This window comes from Cyanistes caeruleus, chromosome 8 (assembly GCF_971803275.1).
Source record: "Cyanistes caeruleus chromosome 8, bCyaCae1.hap1.1, whole genome shotgun sequence".
NCBI lineage: Eukaryota > Metazoa > Chordata > Aves > Passeriformes > Paridae > Cyanistes > Cyanistes caeruleus.
In genome coordinates this window covers 17,979,395-18,001,678 of record NC_141708.1, presented here as the reverse complement: position 1 = coordinate 18,001,678, position 22,284 = coordinate 17,979,395, and the positions used below count along the sequence as shown (strand labels likewise).

The following is a 22,284-nucleotide window of genomic DNA, read 5'->3' as shown; positions in this document are numbered from 1 at the left end:
AAACTGCTCCCAGCAAAAGACTGTATTTCAAAGTCCCTTTAGCTGCACTATCCTCTGAGATGTCCCATCTGGATCCACTGCAGGCTATTCAGTGGAGAGATCAGCACTTAGGTCATAGCTATTTGATGTGCTGCTTTAAAGCACATGTCCTGTTAGACACTATGGGCTACAATGTTACCTAGCAAACCCAAGCACCGGCCCTCCGCTCCCACTGAACCCTGGCACCATCTCTAGAAAGCTCTACATCTCCTCTGTCTATTGGTTAGAACTACATACCTGCAAGAGAACTGCAAACCCCACACTGCTGAAGGCTTCTCTGTTGCTGGCGAAGCCCTTGTAATCCCATGGACAACCACACTGAGCCACAGCTCACCACTGCCAGAAGAAAAAAGACTTCCTACTTCTAACTCTCCTCTTTCCATGTTTTGTGTTTCTGCTAACACACTGAGCCTCACATTCCTACACTGACAAAGTGAGAGTGTTTTAATAAGAAAAGTTACTCACTGAAATGCTAGAAAGTTCTAAGATTGTTTTTCCTCCTGGTGTTTTAGTAAGTCAAATCAGGTCAGAGAAGGAAGGTCAAACAAACACCTTGAATTCCCTCTGCAATCAGCAACAGCCCCTTGTAGTCCTCCCAATGGCTATGGCTATTAATGTTTAATAATCTTTCATAGTAGATTAAGGAACAAAAAAAAAAAATGCTGACCCCAGTAACATTCATTTTGGAGCTGGGACTGTGGCCTGAGCTTGTAAAGCACCAAATACTGGGGAGTCCTGATTAAAACTGTAGCTCTACAGCACTACAGATGCAGCATAGGCATTAGTATATAGGCATAGTTCCACTGCAGTGTAAAAACTCAGGCTCCCCAGAGGCACGCCAGTCACCCATGTGCTTTTGTTAAATATTGTCTGTGCCATGCCAAGCACATGGACCATATTCTTCAGACAGTGGCTGCCAACGTCAGTGGTTCCTAAAATTGATGTTATGAGCACCAAAGACATTTGTCTTCCCTGCGCCTTGGGATATCACTTTCCAAAATTTTTCTGGACTGAAAAAAATAGAATCTAGGGTAGAAAAAACTCTCTCAAGGCCTTTTGCCAACAACTGGTTATAAGAGGAAGTGATACCAGAACCCAGCCACTATCACCAATAAAATCCCCTGAATTCAGCCACAACATTGTATTTTTCTTCTTTCAGTCATCCAAAGATCAAGAGTGTATTAATTCCTACCCTACTTTTCAGGGAATAATATTGGACTGAGACATCAGTTTGCCTATTTCAACACTGTTGTACCTGTTTTTAATGTGCAAACAAATTCTGCTTCTTATTGTGTGCAACAGCTAAGTACTTGCTGCACTGCCGGGATTGATCTGGGGGACAAAGGCAGAAGAAATCTAGGAATTTTTACTCCTACATTAATTCATCCTCTGAATCTAAGTACTCAGATTATTGAACCATAAGTATTTATGATATCACTGGTTAATACGCAAAGGTGGTTCCCCCTAAACTGGAGGTCCGCGAAGGAGTAAGTATTAACCCTGTGCTTATGGTTCTTTGAAAGAGATCATGAACAACCCAATCCCTTCCCATGCAACAGAATCAGTTCTCACTTTAGAAAAATCATATGCAGATTCTTTGTCATTTATTTCTTATACCACATGCTGTTTCTTTTTAACTTCAATACCAGTTCACAGGATGACAACCTTAGTGAAGCATAACAATTCTTAATACCTGCTTTTAAGAGGAAGGCTATTGCAAGCAACTTTTCTTAACCACAGCAAAAACCTAGTATCTCCTCTCTTTACAAGAGATCTTCATAAAGACCAGTTTACAGCTCATTGGGCACAAAGGATACACAGAAAAGCTCTGTGGAAGGAATACATGTTAGAAAGACTGTCAGCAGGAGCTTCCCTCCCCCACATTAGTTTTAAATACTTAAATATGTGCAGGTATGGGCAGAGTCTAGGCATAGATCCTTTCCTCTTCCAGTTCAGCAGCTAGCTTGCACTGCAGCCTTATGGAGTTTGCCTTTCCCACCAGTGAACCCTTATCCTTGCATCAAACTACCCATGCCCATACTGCAAGGAGCTGAAGAAAACTAATTGCTTATACTGCTGTGCTTGCCTATCATTTACCATAAATATAAGGGGAAAGCCAGCAAGGAAACAAAGTCATTCTGGTAGTAATCTTACAGTGAAGAGTAATTAATTTTTACAGGTAGTAAAAGTGCAGGTGGCTGTCCTCTCGGGAGAGGTGCTAGCATTGTAGCCCTTCCACTATGCTATTTACACACAGACTGTCACTTTCACCCTGTACTCCCTCAGTGATGTTCTATTAGTAATTAGAGAGCCTATGGCTTTGTGATTTTTTAATATTTAATTCCCTCCCCACAAGTGCTCTCCCCAGCAATCCAGCTGCCCTTAGAGTTGAATTATACTGCTCTTTCTCAATGCCCCTTTCCCTCCCCAGGAGGTGAGGCTATGGTTCATTATTTCAAATTCAGATTGCCTGTGCTTAATAAGCTGGTGCCTGGCTACAAACTTTTCAGGGCTTTTTCTAAGGAGAATGACTGCCTGCCTGAGCCTTCAGGCAAGGACAGAAAGCTGCTATTGCCAAGAGCACCAATTACTCCAGCATACACCATGAATCCAATTGGAGAGGGGTATCTCTACAGAGATGAGAGGATTACACCTTTGAACAACTCAAGTCCTTCTTCATGGGACATGCCACCCAGTAAGAGTGAGAACATGAACCTGTCTCTGGAGGAACCCCACAAATATCACTTTCCTGACCCTGTCTCTATATGCACAAGGCCACTGAATCAGAACAAAAGAGACAAAAAAAAATTAGAGACCAGAGCTTATAACACAGTGCATTGCCATACACCCCTGCACCAGAGCAGCACAGTGCTAGGAACCTGATCCGATACCAAGGAACAAAAGTAACTCCATGCTTCATTCACCTCCCTCAGGCTGCACACAGTGAGAAGGGACCCTCGTAGTTTACTTGTCCCCTATTTGACCCCTTAGCCTGGTCCTATTTCTTCACACTGCCTTCAGGGCAGTTAATCCAATACTGCACCAACTCCAGCCTCCCTCCACAGCCACTGTACTCCTGCCTTAGGATTTTAAGTTTAACTCAGCAGTTTCATCTCAAGCACCTCCAAAGCAACATGACAAAACCCAGGCTCATGCTGCAGGCAGCTCTACTACCACCTCCTCTTGCTCTCTACCATGTCAGAGACATCTTCCTCCATCAAACCATGCTAGAAACTAAATCATACTTACCAATACCTCATCCTTGCCTTTTACCCACATATGTTTCCAGAGAAGAGCTTCCAAGCTTGCCTTTCCTGCCTTAAAGAGTCACCCATGAGAGGATGTGGGGTAGTGAATCGCCCCCTCACAGGTGGGCTCCTCATTAATGGTGGCTCTGCTCTGCCAGCTGCACAAGCCACTCTGATTCCTCCCACCCCGGCGCCTCGTGTGCTCCCTGCAATGTTGGTGGGCTCTGAGGACTGAAGGAAATGTTTGGAGGAGTCACAGCTTCAGGGCTGTTTACCTTGGTTACAGGACTAAGAAAGTGGGTGTTACCATTTACCTATTAGGCTGGAGGTGCCAAGGTGCTGCTCCCATGTGCTCTGGGATAGCTGTGTACAGCACCAGCCTCTCAAACCTCAGCTGAGGGTGGGGCTGAGGAGACACCAGTGCTGCGCTGTGCAGAGCTGGGGCTGCAGGTGCTAAGCTGGTATTTGGTGATGGGCACCAGGCACATGAGAACTCCCTTCTTCCATCTTTTACTGGCTGGTGAAAGGATAGCTCTTCACACAGCATGAGGAAAATAACTGTTCTACTACAGGCATGTGAAGGATATCAGTACATTTGCACCAGGCTAACCAAAAATGTCTCACGTCATTTTTTCCAGACTCCAAGTTTTAATTAAACTTTTTTTTTAAAGTTTAAAAAGAAGTTTTTTTTAAAAAAAAATTATTATTATGACCATAAGGAAAATTTTCTTATTTTCTTACTGTAACATATGTATGGACATGTCACAAAGAAAAATAATAGGTCACAGTACCACCCAAAAGTACAAAGTCCTAATAAGAAGAGTTATCCATAGGGCCTCTACAACTGAGACAGACTGTGCTGAAGACAGGAAGACTGTAAATTATGTATCATGGCAGCAGGCTAACTCTCTTTCTATAGAGGGCAATCACATCACTCATTAAAATACAAATGCATAAGCCTTTAGTCAGTCCAGCTTCCATTTTCTAGCACATTTAAATGCAATTGGGCTGGCAACCTTTTGGGGACTTTTCAAGACAAGAATCAAATGCTTTATTTTTTTAATCTCTTAAAAACTAAAAACAATGAAGCAAAAATGCATTCCTTGAGACTGAAGGATGTAGTCTGAAAACTGCCTTCCCTCCAATCTATACAGAAAGTTCTCTTGCTTCCACCCTGCCAGGCTATATTTCTATGCCCTATCACATAAGAAGAATGTGAAAATAGATGTTTCTATTGCAGTCACTTATTTTGGGATCTTGGACTCCACCAATTGCTGTGCATGAACTCTATAGCTGAAAAAATAGCACAAAATCCATTCAGACCTAGCCAGAATGAATGATTTTCCAGAAAGCAAATTTATGCACATTAAGATTTTCCATCTTTGAGATTCTACACCTTCCTATGTTATGAAAAGAACATGGACCTCTGAACACATATTTCAGAGCTTCAGATGTGAGGTTGCTGGTGGAACAGCAAGGTCTGCCTTATACTTGATAATTACTTTTAGTAAGGCAAATTATCTTCGTTCTCTACCGTCCCTTTCACAGACATTAGGAACTACACCCTGGATTGTCAAGTTCATGTTCAGACCATGCATTTTCAAAAGCTTGAATGTCTTTAAACCCAGGAATCTTTCTTAAGGACAATCTACAAGCTAAACAAAAAACGAAAGCATCAGACATCATAATTCACTGTTTAAAGGTACATTCTCAGCAGAGAATTGGAAATAAAAAAGAAGTAGATGAAGCTCTCCTGCTTGCACAAATACAGGGAGCCTGAAGCAATGAGCTAGCTAGCCACACACACATAGGGGTTTGAACCTCAAGAACTCTCCAAATACCTGAATGTCTATCCCTAGATTCAGCCACATTGCTGTCCTCTGTCACACTCAAGTAAAACCACAGGCTGTACCCTGAGTATCCCTCATTGTCCCTGCTCTCCAATCCGTCTGCTCAGAGAAGTCACGTTGACTCCCTTCCACAACTAAGTCCTCAATGGCAGAGCTGACAGTCACTACTCTGAAAAGTCAGCCAAACTCATACAGCAGCCTGCAGCAGATCAGCTGCCCTTGTTGATGCTCGCTGTACACAGAACATTCTTGCAGCCTTCTGGATACTTTTCTTGTCCGCTGTTTATCACCTGAATCTTCATTAGCAATCCCAACTGAGACTCCAGGAAGCATGAACTGAGAGCATGAACTGCCATTTCCTATTCAGCTCAGTCCTGCAAGATGGGACACTTACCTTCAAGAAGCATTCAGCATCTCCAGCATGGCCTGTTTACAGTTCCTGTGAAGAAGAGCTATAGAAGAACTTTGCAAGACTTGGTAAGCTTTGCAAGAGGTTACCAGTGCTTTGTCACAGCATTGCAAAACTAATTGTTGAAGTTTCCAGCATTGCAGCTCTTTTCATGAGTTCTAAATTCATTCAGAAATAAACTTACCTATGCACAGTTAATGAACTAAAGAGAACAAACCCATAGAGAATGACACATACTGCTATAAATCAAAATTGAATCACAAAGGTACACTATAGTTTGTCCCCTAAGTATCAGTAGCCCCTAGGGATCTAGAATGTGTGCCCCATAACTAGATTTCAATGTATATTAATACACAAATTAGCATCTTCCAGGTGATTTGAAGAAAGTGGAAGAATGGCAGACATGATACAGCCCTCCTGTGATGCTACCTTGGTAGCATCATCTAGGTTGTCTCATCAGACCTGTAATAGCTACCAGGAATGCTGGATAACACATACATTAAACACATCCCTTAGGAGGGGGATGGGAAAGAGGCAGCATCTACAAAAGACTTGCTGAACTTCTACAACATTGTGTAACTAAAAAATAAACACTTATGACTTTACTGTGGGTGTGGCAGTACATATCTGATCCTGACACCTCCAGATGGCAGGAATCTGCTTCTTTCCAAGATGCTAACAGCTATTTAATGGGCTGTTGGTATTTTAAGGACCGTACATCACGTAATACGACTTTCATTATATGATGCAGCGACATTTGGCTGAAAGTACCTGTCTTGGAATCACAGAAGCAGTGATACTTTTCCTATTTGACAATACTGGTATGGCTGAAGAAAATACTAATCTTTACATATTCCTCTGACAGTGTTTGCTTTAGCTCCTAAATGACGATCTAGTCTGTTTCCCATGGGCAGGAAGATATCCCTCTGACACAGTCATTAGTTTGTGAGTGGAAATGATGATTTACGAATGCCATGTCAAATGAGTAACTGGTGCTGCCCCTGAAGATCACAGAACGCGTCCCCTGCCGGAGCATCTCTTCCAGGTGACATCGAGACAACGGCTCTGCCCAGCCCCAGCCCTCTGTTTTACAAACATGGCACACTACACCTCACAGCTCCGAATGACTGCTCAAAACATCTGTTGCAAACCCAGGGTAGGTTTTCCTTCCTTCCTTTTGTCTTGCCCACAGCTCACACAACGAATATCTCCACCTCCTGCATCCAGCCCTGCAAAGATAACGTGCTACAGCAAACTGCTTCTCCAAGATGCTGCAGGTAAACCAGACACACCTGTCTCCAGCCTTTAGAATGACTTCAGCGTTAGAAACACAGCATTAGCAACCAGCACAGGGGTGAAAAGGCTATGTTGAGTCCCAGGACAGAGTACAATTTTTTTTTAATTTATCCCTGCTGCTCAACCCAGTGATTGCAGACCACGCCGGCGAATACCAGCACAGGTCTCCTCCTCCTAGGCTCCATTCTCCCCGAACAGTCACTCCGCTGCCCTCCCCAGGGCCGGCTTCAGCCAGCGGGGCAGCAGCCGCTGCAGCCGGGGCGGGGGACGCTCCGTGGGCAGCGGTACAGGCTGTCCGCCACCGCCGCGAAGTTTCCCCGTGCCCGCAGATGGTCTCCGTCCCCAGCCCGCGAGGCGCACACTCACCTCTCCTGGCCTGCCTGATCTTGGGGCTCAGCATGCTCCCGGCTGGGCGCTGCCCGCAGCCTCAGCGCCCGGCCCCGGCCGCCGCCCCGCGCATCGCCGCCGCTCGCCGCTCCAGCCCTGGCTCGGGGGCGACGCTTCACGCCGGACTAAATAAACCCTAATGCATTATTTATCCGGCCTCGAATTAATTCCCATCCAAACTAGGCATTAAGTGCCTCGGTAATTACTGCCGATAGATCAGCAGCGCGCAGACACGAGGGCTGGCCCTGGCTCCTGCCGCTAATTGGCCACGCGGCCGTGTGATCAATGTGCCGCTTCCAGGGAGCCGCGCTCAGCCCCGCTCCCGAGCCGCGGCGTCCTCCGGTGCCGTGCGCTCAACAGATGCTTGCGCTCGACAAGGATCTGATCGTGAGCTGAACCCGATTCAGCGGGATTTCTTCTGCGCTGGAAGAAATACCAAGTGCGCTGGTCCTGAGGGCAGAGGCGTGCTAGGCCACCTGCTGTGCCCTGCATCCCTCCCGGGGAGGCATCCCGGTGGGAGCCGGGGAGCCACGGGAGAAACGACGAGCGGAAAATTCTCTCGACTGCACTGGCAGGATGGGCACAAAGGAATGTCTTCATTACATTTTACATTACATTACATTTTAGCGCCCATCATTTTTAATTGTACTGTTTGCTAAGCTCACCCTCACCCTTTCCTCGGGAAAGAGGCAAGTCTGCAGTTCTGCAGTCAGTAATGAAGGGGAGGAAAGGATAAATGTTTGTTGAAATAGATAGAAACTATTCAATAGTATCTTTAAAATATAAATAGATAATTGAATGATAATTGCATCTGAGTAATGGACACAACCTGACACTGGACTGCTCGTAGCTCCATCCACCTAGCAGTTCCTTTTGGTGAGTACCAAAAAGGAGTAAATACTTCCCTAGCAGTGTACATGCCCTGCAGCTTCACCCTGAAGGTTTGTATTGCTGGGTTGTACCGACAAAAGGCATCTGAGACTGGCAGTTTTCTCCTCTTCCAAGATCTATCATATCTTGGATATTGAATGCTGGCTATCAAGTTGTATTTCCAATACTGGAAAAGGTTCTCTGTCTCTTTACAGAGTTTGTATTTCTCAATGTGCAGACTGCAACAATGGCTAAGATGTTTTGGGCCTTTAGTTGCTGGTGAAACCGGCAGCTCATAAGTGACTGTAAATCTTTGAGGTCACACTGGCATGAACCCAAACTTACACACCTGTAAGCAAGGATAGAAGTGGGATCTGAACTACTGTCTCAGTTCTGAACACACAGCTTCCTGCAGTTATCTCCCCACTAATCATCTGCTTTGGCTGGGTTTCAGCACAGCGAAGGAAGATCCCTTGGCCAGCAAACCAAGCAAGCATCCTGCTACTGTGAATAACCAAAAGGAGCATGAGCAGAGGGTGTTGCATTCCTGCCTTTCTGTCCAACCTGAGACCCTGGATCAAGAAGTCATTCCAACCAACAATTTAATAGAACTCTTTTTCTGTCCATATTTTTAGCAATTCCTGTCTGTTTTGATGTGTTTATGTGTATCATTTTACAATTTGAGCAGGAATACAAAAGGTGTGTACAGTAAACATGAAAAGGGATAAAGCTGACTGAACTTCTAACCTCATGGGAAGCACAAAACACTTTGTCCTTCTAAGTCACTTCCCATGAAAACTTGATTTCCCCTCTGGGAAAAAAATTATATAATGTGACCTATATAATATAAATAATATAATAATATAATAATCATGTTTATGAGTCAAATGAAAACATTCAAGCCAAGTTCAACACTAAATGTTAACTTCTAAGTTTTTCTTGTTAAATAAAAAATACTCAATGGAAATAGACACATTCAATAGAAACATTCAATTTGTCCCTGTTTTGCTTAGGTTTAAAAATTTCTGCCCTTCTTAAAACAATTTTCAAAGTATAAAAATAAATTAAATGATTTTTTAAAGACTAGGAAAGTGGGGGTTGGGTTTTTTTCCCCCCCATTTAAGTATTGGTCTGAAGTTCAGGTCTGAAATTCTCAGACACTATTTGGGGGAAACAAACTGCTTACCAAGGAAAGAAAAGAAAAATCAAAACAAACAAGCCAGCTGAGAGAAAATAACCCAAAACAAAACCTAACAAAACAATCATCTCCAGCAAGTAGTTCCACACCAGCTTCAATGCTTTGGTGTGAAAATTTAGAGAAATAGTTCCTCAAATAAACACCAAGAGTAGATCTAGCAGAAAGGTAGCACAAGTTTCTAGAAAGAGCTAGACAGTAAGGGAATGCTTAATTCCTAGGGCTTCTATACTGAACTGCTTAAACTAAGGAAGATAATTGGAACAAGTTCTCTCAATGGTTTGTATTTTCCTTAATTCTCCTCTGTGAGTTTAACAGCTCCTTTCCCTCCCAGCAGCAGAGATGTTTTCCCATGTAAGCACACTCTGCAAAGATGGGAGAAACCTGTGATCCTGAAGTGCATTAATAGCTTTAATGGCTCTAACGCACTTCATATGGTCACCATCCACACCCTCTGCCCATAGGCCCAGGATCTCTATTTAAGCCAGGTTTGGGCTTTGTATCCAGTTTAAACTATCTGGTAAGACTCTTAGTCTTCAGTGCCACTGTAGTGATGGATGGATTTGGATTATTGTCTCTGGATAATCTCTGTTTTTTCAGCTAGACCTTCCATCTCCCTCAATATTGTGAATCTACCTAGTAATTGGAAAATTGTGTCTGGTACTGGTAATTTTATTCTACATAATTCTCATTCTTAGCTGTGGTGTGTTTCCCTAGTTTGACTCTAGACCTGCTTCTTCATTATCATAAATGTGTTTGATGAACATGATTTCTGGTTGAACCTGGCCACTTCTAAATCTTGCCCCCTTACTTCATTCAAGTACTATGGGGACTATGGCCTGCCCTGCTGTGTTCTCCCTCTCTTTCCCTTAGGGAGAAAAGGGGGTTTGCTGGTCATTCTATTCCAGAGCTGGGCTCTAAGGGTCCCGTTTAGCAGGCTTCTCAGAGCGACTAAGGAAACTGCTGGGCTGTAGGCAATAGGGCTTTTATGACTGATCTGAGTCAAGAGGGGCATCCCTGATGGTTTGGGATACCTAAGTGACAACGTGTACCAGTTGTTGCAAACCACTGTTCCCATAGTTATATACCTCTGCTTGGTCAAATCCAGAATGGAAGTCTATTGTAGAGCACTAAACATCCAGTAGGCTAGAAAATAGGAATCAGTTGACTAACCATGTACTGGAGAAGTGCTACTATGTGACTCTTCTGTGAATCTAAAAGTAAGTGTGGCTATTAATTATCTGCTGCCTTTTTGGGAAGTTGAAGAACTCTTCTGTCTATCACAAGTGTTCCCCACTGATGGTTAAGCACACAACATGAAGACAGGTGATGTGACCTAGGGATTAGGAAGCTTAAGGAGAATGAGGAGATGAGGTCTCTTGACTTAATGACAGCTGATTTCCCATGGCTACAAGCAAGATATTAAATCCCAGGTTTTGTCTATATTAATGCAGTGTTTTGAGATCTGGGATTGGCAAATGCAATCTAACTGCAGAGGATGATAATAAGTTACCGCAGTGGGGACACTCACAGAAGATATGATTCATGTGTTGGCGCCAAGGCTGATGACTGGAGGCTATGAAACACGGCGGGTTCTTAAGACGGAAGAGTGCGTGGGCCAGTGAAGTTGCTGAAGCTGTTGTGAGGCGGATTGAATGGATCTCTGTTTCCCCAGGCTGCACACACAGCATGTTGTCACCTACCAATTATCGCACGGTATATCCTTTTTTCCTCCTCCTCATCTTCTGCTTCCATCTGCAGGCCAAGGACTTGTTGTAACTAGCTGACTGATAACATTTTCTTTGCTCATCAGAATGATGCACCTGGATCAAGGCCCAAGATCAAATCACGCTGGACTTTGGCCCCACTGAATTTCAGATCCAGTTTATTTAGACTGTAACCAAAATTGCAATCTATTCTAATATGTTGTAAAATAGAGTTGATGGAAAAGGGTCCAGAGAAACAAGGAAAGACCATCGTGAGCATTTTGAGATCAATAACTGCAGCAACATTTCTTCTGCAAGGCAAGTTTGAATGGTTATATATTCAGGAACTGTGGAATTCTGATCAAGAAATGTGTGCATAAATGAACAACTTTTCAAGTATCTAATGACCAGAAGCAACGTCAGTTTGATACAGCACTTGCTTACAGGCTAAGTGATCACCACTTGAAACCTCATGATGCTGATGATGCCAGCTGGTTTTCCAGGTGGAAAAGGCCTCTCAGCTGCCAGTAACCAGTGATTTTACTGGCAGTCTTAGGGTTTATACCGAGAAACACTCAAACCATGAAGTGAGAATTTTCCTGTTCTTCTTTGGAGATGGCCTCTCTGGTACCCATGTAAACTGATGATGCAGAATGGAGAAAGCTGTGTAGATGTTCTAGAACAGTTCTGGAAACAACTGGAAGTTCAAAGTTATCTTTGAGTGGAAAAAGGGTAATTCAGGAAAAACTTTAGTTTGGGGATTATCTAATGCCAAGGGAAAAAGAATGGACCAATTTCTTTAGATTTGGCTGAAAAGTGAGAAAATGCATAAGCCTAATGACATCTTGGATTTCCCAGGGGTAGTGCTTACTGCAGGAGGCAGTGAATGTGCCAAACACATCATGACTGCTAGGAAAGGACAGACCTATGATCTTACAGAATTATATTCAGGAATGAGGGATAAGAGGGAGACTAAACAACAATAATTTTTAATGCTTTTCAGAGGGAAACTAGGGAATTTCTGAGTGTCTTTATTCTTTCACAGTCAATGTTCCTTCCCATCTAGTCATGTTCCACAAATAGGTCAGGAGTAATTAATCTTTGATTTCAGGATGTAAGAGTGACTCTCTAGAGAGCAGCTGTAGCTTGAGAGAAGCCTATAACACAGCTGCCTGGCACTTCAGTGGGACAAGAAACTACCCTGCAGAGATATTCCTGGCACACTTTAATTTTTTTTCTCCTCCAGTGATGACTGCAAGAGTTCACCTACTACTATTGGAAATACCTTAATGTAATCCAAATTTATTTGAAAGAGTGTCCTGTAAGAAAAATATATATTTTATATAAGTGGCCTGTAAAAACACCTTGAGAATTGTATGTTAATTTTCATAGTAGATTAAAAAAGCATAACTTGGATTTCTTTCCCTTTTTTTGTTTATACTTGACAAACATCAGAGACATTGATGTGCCCTTTCTGATTTTGTTATAAACAGTGATCTCTGACCATATCAAGGTGTGCTATTCTAATGAGAAGTGAAACCTTTAACAAATTTTCAGCTTTTGAGAAGCTATTAGGCAGTGTGATTTAAGAGGTGGTAAAAAAAAGGATAGACAATTCTGAACGATCTGATAAAAATTTCCAAACATGTTTTGTGATGCATCTTCATATATTACAGGAAAGTAAGACTATGAATGCAAGAACCTTCTTAAGAACAGTAAGTGTCTTATAAATCCAGATATTCTAGATTTCATGAATGGGGACAAAGTATGTTTCTAGTTTTTAATTATTTTTTTTCTGGTTTGTCTTTGTGGTATTATCCTTATTATATTAGTATCAGAAATTATATGTCTACTTTAGTGATAAGAACTCCTTCTGTTGCCATAGTCCTAAACATGTGTGCGAGCAAAGTTTCCTTTGGTAATGAAGGTGAACATAAGGATACTGAGACAGCATGGCTCCAAGTATTGGATTGCATTTGCTTTTCACAGGATAAGGAGATAAATATAGAATGGATACTAGTTGTATGGACAACCAGTGCCCATCTTAATTTTGTGTCTAGATGATAGCTGTATCGATGAGGCGGGGAGAAATCTTTTAAACATTGCAATATCTACTGGGGATGTGTCAGGGCAGATCAGAGACGTTGAATTATTTGGTTCTGCTCCATACAAGATTTAGCTGATATTTTCCAATCTGAAATAGGATGACAATGACACTGCAAATTGTGTCCCACAGCCAAATAAAATAGAGTTAACACAATTAAGGTACAAAGAAATATCTTTTTCCCAAATTATATTTGGTTTGAAATATGGTGAAATAAGGAATTCTGAGACTATGGAGGACTAGGGCACCTCTCCTACAAGAAAGTTGAAGGAGACAGACTTGCTTAATCTGGCAAAAAGGCTAATGGAGGAACCTAATATGAACCCACAAGTAGTTAAAGGACATTTTCAGAGTATAAAATCAAACACCTGGCAGTACAGATGCTAAAATACAAAAAGCAATGTCCCCAAGTTTGGACCTTAGAAACTCAGGGTGGAACCCAGAAAAACTTATTGACCAGGAGGATGATGATGCAGGACTGGGATAGAAACCTGCAGACCAGGGGAGATGTCAGCCTTCAGAGGTTTCTAAGATGATTAAATTAGTCTGGTTTCAGTGCTACTTCCATTCCAAGCAGAAGGCTGGACAAAGGAACCTCCAGAGGTCCCTTCTGTCAACATTTTGGTGAGTCTGTCTAGAAGTTTCTTTTCTGCTGCTACATCTTTTGATCTAAAAAGATGCTACTTTTCTCTCTAGCCCTTGTCTCACTATCACCTTCAGAGCATCACAGATCTAAGAGGGCTGCTACTGCTGTCAAATCAGGGAAATCAAATTTTCAGTGGAAGATCTTTCCTTCATCATTGCCTCTTTTAAATGGGTGATTCTTCTCAGAGAAATTCTCTGTGAAATATATTCTGTATTTCTGAACTTAATTTCCTGGTTCCAATACAGAAGAACATTCAAAGGTTAAGTTTAAATCATGAAAGAGTGTTCATAAGCTTCACATTGAAATATATGTTTAATTGACCTGCTGGATCAGAATTTACTGGGGTAGTTGACATTGTTTGGATTTTGCATTATGTGAGCAAATCATCTCAAACTTCAAAAATGAAGTTTCTTAACATGACCAAGTCCCAGTTAACTGTGCAGTTGTGCTCACATCGCTGATTCTAGTTGTATTACCTGCACTGTTATGCAGTCTGCTCCAATCATCGAACAAAATTTTCCAGATTGAGCTTCTTTGATATTCCTGAGACAGGTAGGATGTGAAAGCCTGGAGAAGTTATTGATTTCTCACTTGTTCATCTGGTTCTGTACACCCCCAGGCCTTCCCTGAACCTTTGAGAACGATGACAGCAATATATCCTCTGACAAGGAGCTGCAGGACCTCCTGAATCAGCTGCATAAAACACTGTAACCTGGGCAGTGGTTTATCCTATCTGTCACCTATGGGCCTGGAAGACATGAGGTCCTTGGCTGGGAGAGGAGATAAAGAAATACATTATTTAAAACTTGAATGCTATCCTTGCAGAATGAATATTGCTTTTTTTCTTTTAGTGGCAGGAATCAAAGAGCAGTGCATGCATATTTTAGACACTGGGGACTGAAACTGGCATCCTCAGGAATGTATCTCCTCCTGCTGCCTCAGGGAAAAATATAGTAATTTAGGCAGATCTGATTCAAAATGAAACTAGGGTGAAAACTGGAGGCTAGGTGAAAAATGGAGGGAGCTAAAAATTTCAAATGTGTAGTTATTTTAACACTGACCCATTTTCTTCTGTTTCAAATCATCTTAAGCGGAGAAGAATAAAATAATGAAATTAAAATAGAGTTGTTAATGACTTACAGACTTGAGTTTTGGAGGCCCAGGCATCATTTGCGGCTCTGCCACTGGCTGGGTATATAATTACAATTCTTAGTGTTTCTGCTTTCAGCCTGTGAAATGAAGTCTATAAAACTGACCTGTCTGCTAAGCTTTTTAAGATGCACGGAAGAAAAACTCCCAATCAAATGTGCTTAATACAAGAAATATTTCTTATTATGTAGAAGTGTGATCTGAGAATATGTTCCCATGAATATTTTTGGATCAAAATGTTATGGAAAAAACGTGATATTTTAAAAAATATTTTCAAATTCCCTTTAGGTGAAGAAAATCTAGGAATTGTAATATTTTAAAACATCATTCATTTTAGAGCAGATATTATCCTATTAAAGGTTGTCTTTGCTTGGTAATCAGCATCTTGTTCACAAGGACATCAGTTTCCTGGAAGAAAACAAATGCTTCTTCCCTTTGGCTTCCCCAGTATTCATATGTGGAGCAGACTCATTTGGACTGTCCAACTGTTTATTTATACAAATGTCTTCTCAGATATGCCCTGCTGTGGAGGTTGTCCAGTCAACTGCAATATAATGAGTCTGCATAGAGATACTTAATTGAAAGTCAGAAATCTGTAGGTTCTAAAAAATCCCATGGTTCTAAATCCTTAACAAGATTCCTAAGCTTGTGCTCCTGGAGGGAATTTCAACCTGGTGAAAAAAAAAAAATAAGGCAATGAAAAGTTCTGTATTGCTGAATTTTTAGATAGAACTGACCTACTCATTAAAGTTTTATGAATGAGATTTTTGTTTTGCTTAAAAGCAACCAAATAACCCTCTAAAATTATCTGAGCTCCCCACCAATATAATTTATCTCAGTGTATTCTTGTTTGTTATCCTTCATCTAGCCTTACTAATATTTTTTTTCAAGGTTTAAATGAAAAGTTGCCTTTCCAAAACAAAACATGGGCTAGTTTAGTTTTGAGAGTATCAAAACCCACTTTTAAAATAAAAATATCCCTTATGTTTTCTTTCTTCTGCCAATGCTGACACAATTTGAAAGTAATTTGCTTCCCCCAGAGTTCCATTCTTCATCCACAATCTTTTATCTGCTCTGCTACATGCTGACAATTTTATAAGCTGTGTCCATAAAGTGAGAAGGTCAAAGTACACCACTGCTTTCTAAGTGGCTTCTCTGTTGGGTGCCCAGCTAAAACCTGTCCATTCCAGAGGCTGGTGGGAGTGTGAAAATGTAATCCTATAAATGTTCAAATAGCTGAAAGCACCTAAACAGGAAGGTGAGTGGTTTTATTTTGTGCCATGATGCTCTACTGTCTCACTTTTTAAGATGGTCTCAGGAAAAGAAATGGAAGCTACAACTCTAATGAAAATGGACTGTGTACTTGCAGGTGTGTGAGATTTTGGCTGCCTGATGTAAGAGCAGCCCTTGCAAGCCCTTCTGTTGTGCTGCCACCTCGTGACGCTCAGGGAGGATGGTACCAACACAAAAGATGCTCGGAATTAAGACTGCCCATGTTACTGCCGAGAACCACAAAGCAAGTAATGTTCTCTGGGGCTCAGATACAGGCTAAAAAACTGTAAAAAACAGTTTCCTATTGAAGATCTATATGGTCAAAGTAGGCCTCTGGAAAGGGGAGGAGAGCCCTGAATATCTCTGGTGGGAATGCCTGTACTGGACAAAGGCTTCCTGTCTGAAGTTTTCATCTTTATTCTCATCTCATATGAGGAGAAAAAAGAAAAATAGAAAATAAGTTTATTGGAAATGAAAAAGGATGACATTAAATAGAAATAAAAATACCACCGGAGTCTGGCCTATCCCACTAAAGGTTTAGTCATATGCTCGTCATCTGTGCATTTCAGATGTCTTTTAAGATGGATTCCCCCTCTGAGCTATTCTTCCACTTGTGCCGAATAAAGTACAAGTCATGTGCCTGATTTTGACCTTTTTTTTTTTTTTTTTTTTTTTATAGTGACTCTGTCAATGTTCTGAGCACAGGTTCTGTTACTAGTTTGTTGCTACACATTTGGATGAAGGGGGCAAACCTTTCAGGTTACATTCTGAATGCATACAGGTCCCAGACTTTGACAAGATAGGTTTCTGTTTCCTTCAAGTCAGAGGCATCTGTATTGTGACTCATGTACTGAGATACAAAATAATTATTTAAGTCTCATCTTATGACTGCTGTCTCTTTCTTAGACAGCAACTCTTGTTACTGAATAAGCCTTTGTAGACCTCCATGTGAAGCCTGCCATTCACATTTCCCTACTTAGATCCAGGCAGTTCTTGAAGGCAGTGATCCTAGATACCCTGTGTCTGAACTGGCATTCTAATGTGCAGCCTTGCAGAAGGAATTTGCTGGTTTGTCAGATCTGAGCCACTGCTCTGCAGTCCTGCAATGGCACAGCAGCAAAAAGGACTTCCATCTGACATGGAGCTGTTGCACTTCTCTCTTGTGGTGAGCCCCACTGTAAGGTAAGGACTGCATTCTTTTACCAGTTCCTCCTTTACCACACATGGTAGCTGCCTCTGCTGTGATAGCTCTGCTTTCAAGTTCTGCTGCATGCTTGGAGCTCCAAATGATCACACAGCCAATGACTAGTTCCTTTTTGCTCTAATTTTCCCCCTTAACAAAGTATTTTCTACTTATGCAGTGCTTGGGTTTAATTTCAGGACTAAAATTACCTCTCTGATGAGCAGCAGCAATTTTATATATTCTTATTGGTCCAGTTCCTGGCACAAAAGCAAACACTAATGTAGAATCTGGCTATAAATTAAGTAGGGATTAAGGAGATCTTTTTCTCATTATCTACCAGCCTAGAACAGGGTCATTTGAACACCCTAAAAGCAACAGTCCCCAGGGAAGCTGCTCAGCTTCAAGAACTGTCTTTTTAAATCAGAACATACCGGAGAGCAAAACCACTGTTTTCATCCCTGTTCCTTTTGTCCAGAATTTTGTATGACATGGCAAACCAAATGCAACTGGAGTATTGGTTCTATAAATAAAGCATTGGAGAAAAGGGAAGATACATGAGTCGTCTAGTTCACAGAGCTAGAAGAATATCTACAGAAAAAAACAGGCTAATCCATGAATAGGGTGTGACAGCTTATTAAACCTGGCTTATTAGGCATTTGCAGGTACCTGAGCAGTTATGACTGTGGGAAAGCAACCTTCCTAGATATGTGCAGAGTCTCTCTGGGAGCACAGCTTATTGAAGAACAAGGTCACAAGACCTGGAGTTTATCAGTAGACTTGAGAACTGCAAAAAACCCAAAAAGTCAAATCAACCAACCCAAAAAAAACCAAAACAATGTAGCTGTCAGGGAACGTATCACAGCTGGAAAAATATCTGCTCTCACACTTGTGTTTGAGGGATATTGTTTAATTTTTTTAGCCTGAACTTCAGGCTCCCTATTTCCTCTAAGATGATGACTGTTGCTGTAGGCTGTGCATGCTACACAACATCCTGACAGAAAGCAAAGGGGGTGTAAAACAGGAACTAGCACCCATTTCTGAAACTTAAGTGATGTTGTCTGCAGAGATTTTGAAGATCCTTCTGCAGAGAAAATAAGAATAAATCTTCCAAGAAAAGCAGCTCTTGGTCAATATGAGTTTTGTAATTACATCTCGTGCTTTTGTCTGCAGCTGTCTGTGAGTTCTATTTCTGATAAGCACTCTATGTTGAAGTCTAACTTTGAAAATATTAAAAAAATAAAATCCCGAAGAACTTCTGTACCATGATCATTTAATTCAACAACTTTTGAGTTGATACGAAAGCAATGAATTCCTGTGAATCCTGTAGTGGAGAGCTAATCTGAGGTACAGGAGGGAGCATGCCATTGGCTATGCCAATTATATTTTTTGCACCAGCCTTTCAACTTCTCCAGTCTCATTAGACTAACATGGGTTCTTGTGTGGATATCATGTGTTCAGTCAAGTTGTCTTAAAATTTTACTGCACAACACTTCTTGTCAGTAGGTGACATTTAATCAAAATAGCAGCTTGCCAGAGGAACTTGCTTTTTGATACCTTTTTTCTTCTGGGAAAAAAATACTCTATTAAGTTTTGTTTGGATCTGAAAATCTCAAACAAAAATGTTTTCACTTTTGTTACATACCTATTATTAAATGAGGATTATTTTTTCTTGTGTTTTCAAAAGCTGATGTTATTTTACTGACTCTGGAATAACTGAGATTTATTTATGCACGGAATTTTTTTTAAGTGTAGCTTAAAATTATTCCGTGTACTTCTGTAATTATATTATCTGGTGAGTCTCCCTGACTAATTTTAACAGAGGCAAAACAAATGACCAAAGGGTGAAGCTATCAAGCAGCTGATTTACATGAGCTGCATAATGCTTTGTTGGAAACTACCTCCGGATTGCACAGATTTCAAAAGACTGAAAACCACTGTTGCAGCCCAACATATAAACTGTAGGACATTGGATACACTTCTGTTGGTTCCTGTTTAAACAAAAACATTGGGAAAAATTCATTTTGATTTACAGACTTGTGTTGGAGGGAATTTGTTTCCAATGAAACATTTTGGAATAACAAAATTCAAGTGACAAATTATCCTTACTACGTAACACTGCTACTGCTGACCAAAGGTGCCAGGAGGCACAGAGGACCAGCTGCAGAACTCCTGACCTTGCTCAGGTGGAAACATGGGGTAAGGAAATGGATCACTTTCCTGAGACAAGTTTGGAGTTTGACTGCAGGAACAAGGCTGCAAACTGCCCTGTCCTTTTAAACCCACAGTCATGGTGCCAGAGTATTGGGGGATTTCTGGGGCTCCCATACAGGCTGGGAGTGCTCAGGGATGCTGGCGGGCAATACTCTCCTTGTGGATACACTGAATGTATCTACAGCTAGCCCTCATGGTTTCCTCAGTCCATTTAATTTAGAGCTGAAGTGTAGTTACCTGTGCAGGCGCACAAACAGGTGAGTTACCTGGCGATCTGCAGTGTGGCCGTGCTCCGGCACACGCCGCCTTCTTCCCCTCAGGGGTGGCGGTGCTGCCCAAGGCCCTGGGCGGGCCGGGCCGGGGCTCAGCCGGGGCTCAGCCGGGGCCGCCCGGCAGCGCCAGCAGCAGCTCTTTGCCTTCCACCTCCCCAGGGCTTCGGCCTCCAGAGAAGAGCCAGCCCGAGAGGTGGGGTGGCCTCTGTAGCCCTGCTGCCCGTGCCTGCGCCTGAGGGAGAGGAGCCGAGCTGCTCAGGCCCACAACCCTGCAGCTTCTTTGCAGGCGGCTGCTTCTGCTTCTTTGGGAGGATGTGCTGAAGGGGCTGAATGCCTCCTTCACTGCAAATTTCAAGGTTTGCTGAGAAAAATGATGAGTGAAAATGATGGTTAAGCAGATGGTTTAAATTTCTGCGTCGCCTTTCTCTGCGGTTTCTCTGTCAGCTTCTGTTCTGCCACTGAAAAGAAGGGAGGAAAATGAAACACAGCCGCTTCCCTAAAGAAATGAATAATGATTCTAACAGTTTTTAATCAACTTTCTTTTTATCAAGAAAAGATGATGGATTTTAGCAAGAAAGGCAAAGAGTGAGGAAAAAAGCCTGCAGCTAATTCAACTTTTGGGCACTGAAATGTTGAAAAGAACACATGTTTATCTTGCTTTTTTTTCCCCTCTAGATTGAAGGTTACAAATGTGCAGCACAAAAATTTATTGTCTCAGCAACTTCAGCTGACTTTTATTTTTTATGTCTACAAGGAGATAAACCTGGTGAAGGGAGAAATAAAGGATTTTCAGCAAAGCCCCATCCCATGTGAGTTTGCAGTTGGGCTGAACTAGGAGGCCCTGAGGCAAAGGCCACTGCACAGCAGTAGCCAGAGGACTTGTCTGCTCTTGCTGTAGCCAGTCAGCCATTCAGTGAGCTGAAGCATACAGCAAGTTGTGTTTTTTGGGGAAACCTGCCTCAGGCTCAAGAAGTACTGTGATTCTTGGCATGCTCAACCACTAAGACCCATTGGTTTGGCTGGTATCATAGATGCAAAGGTGTGTATCTGTTTTTCTCTGCTTGTGCGTGGAGACTGGAGTGGCAAAGAAAAGAGAAGCTCAGCCAGAAGCAACATGAGGGACGGTATTTAATGCTGCAAGACAGGTGGGCCTTGTAGTTATAGTTATCTCTGTGTCCTTGCCTCAGAAAGCCAGCTGTATATCTGGCTCAGACAGGACACCATCTCCACTGGACTGTGGATGACCTACATCACAGTGCTGCCCTGCCAGATGGCAGTTCCCAGTTGGTGTTGCTAGAGCTGGCTCCTGGGACCAGGAGATGTAGTGACCTTTCTAGATATCTTAAACAAAATGAAGGTTCCTTTGAATTACGTGCCCTGACAGAGCTGTAAATGCATGTAGGAGACATGTTTTGTTTTTTGGTTTTTTTTTCTCTGAGATTATAGGGAAGAGAACAAAGAAGGATTTTTTTTCTTCCTGTTTTTGTAGGCGGAGGGACATTAAAAAGGGGTTTTTAGTATAAACAACCCAGACTGACAAAGGGTGTTGTGGCAGCGTTTCTTACTATGTTAACTGTATAGTTGTCTTTACTCACTGAGTTATTTTTACTACATGTAATTCAGTTACATCTGTTTTGCTCCAGTGTAGCAGAGATTAGTGGGTGGGTGTGTTGAAACTGGACTTTCAGACCCATCAACAGTTAGTGAAGTATGAAAAAGAGAAATGGTGCTTCCTCTGCTGTGACTTTCTTAAAGATTGTCTGTCTGCTTGAGTCTGACCATCTGACGAGGAGCTACTACTGGATTTGGAAAATCCCTGGGAAATAAACCTCTCTGATCAAGCAGTGCAAGCAGTGTGGTGGGGATGCTGCAGATGATCTTCTGTGCTTTTAAAGTGGCAGTAAAAATGTGGAAGTGGAGCACATTTAGGCTTGTTTCTGAGTTAGAAAGTCTAAGCCAATTATGTTCTCTCTGGATTGATATTAATATTCTCTTCTGGATCTCTGTGCTCCTGCCATTCATCTCACCAGTGTGGGTTCAGCTGGATTGCAGCTGGGATGTGTATGGCCTACATCAGGAGAGCAGTGGATGTGTTGGCATGGAGTTTCACACTGTGTGAGTTTGCTCAGCCTGCCAGATCTGCCAGAGGCCCCACAGCCACACCAGTGCAGCACAGAGCTGTGAGTGGCTCTGGGGCTCACTGAAGCAGCCAAATGAAGCTTTCACTGGAGGTGCCCTCAGTGTGCATAGCTCAGTGTGACCTTGCATCTTCTTGGAAAATTATAGTAAAAGTAAATTATGCTTGGTTTAGCTAATGATTTCCAAAACATGGCCAATTTAGAGGCTACTGTATATGTAGACTGGTGCGGAATCTGTTCTTGGGATCTAAGGTATATTTCTCTTTGCAGCAAAACTACAGTCTGCTTAAATCCTGGTATAATGTGTAA

The 22,284-nt window shown here is 42.1% G+C and overlaps 2 protein-coding genes across 16 annotated transcripts in view; one reads left to right on the top strand and one right to left on the bottom strand.

Moving 5' to 3' along the window:
• ARHGAP22 (Rho GTPase activating protein 22) overlaps nucleotides 1-20,359 on the bottom strand; it is a 146,584-nt gene extending 126,225 nt beyond the window's left edge. For 2 of the 12 annotated variants that reach the window (XM_086900396.1, XM_023929572.2), the window contains exon 1: nucleotides 7,209-7,513. In XM_086900396.1, coding sequence (XP_086756522.1) covers nucleotides 7,209-7,242 — 34 coding nt within the window. In that variant the 5' untranslated portion in view covers nucleotides 7,243-7,513. Of the gene's footprint in view, nucleotides 1-2,193; nucleotides 2,409-3,288; nucleotides 3,541-7,208; nucleotides 7,514-14,890; nucleotides 15,571-17,785; nucleotides 17,875-18,020; nucleotides 18,139-19,802 lie in introns of those variants that run through there. The other 10 variants (XM_086900406.1, XM_086900400.1, XM_086900404.1 and 7 more) reach the window with 10 other exon arrangements.
• WDFY4 (WDFY family member 4) overlaps nucleotides 9,754-22,284 on the top strand; it is a 134,562-nt gene continuing 122,031 nt past the window's right edge. The window contains exons 1-3 of one of the 4 annotated variants that reach the window (XM_086900391.1): nucleotides 9,754-9,814; nucleotides 10,749-11,318; nucleotides 12,677-12,715. The gene's annotated coding sequence lies outside the window, so the exon portion shown is untranslated. Of the gene's footprint in view, nucleotides 9,815-10,748; nucleotides 11,319-12,676; nucleotides 12,716-19,836; nucleotides 20,983-22,284 lie in introns of those variants that run through there. The other 3 variants (XM_086900390.1, XM_086900392.1, XM_086900393.1) reach the window with 3 other exon arrangements.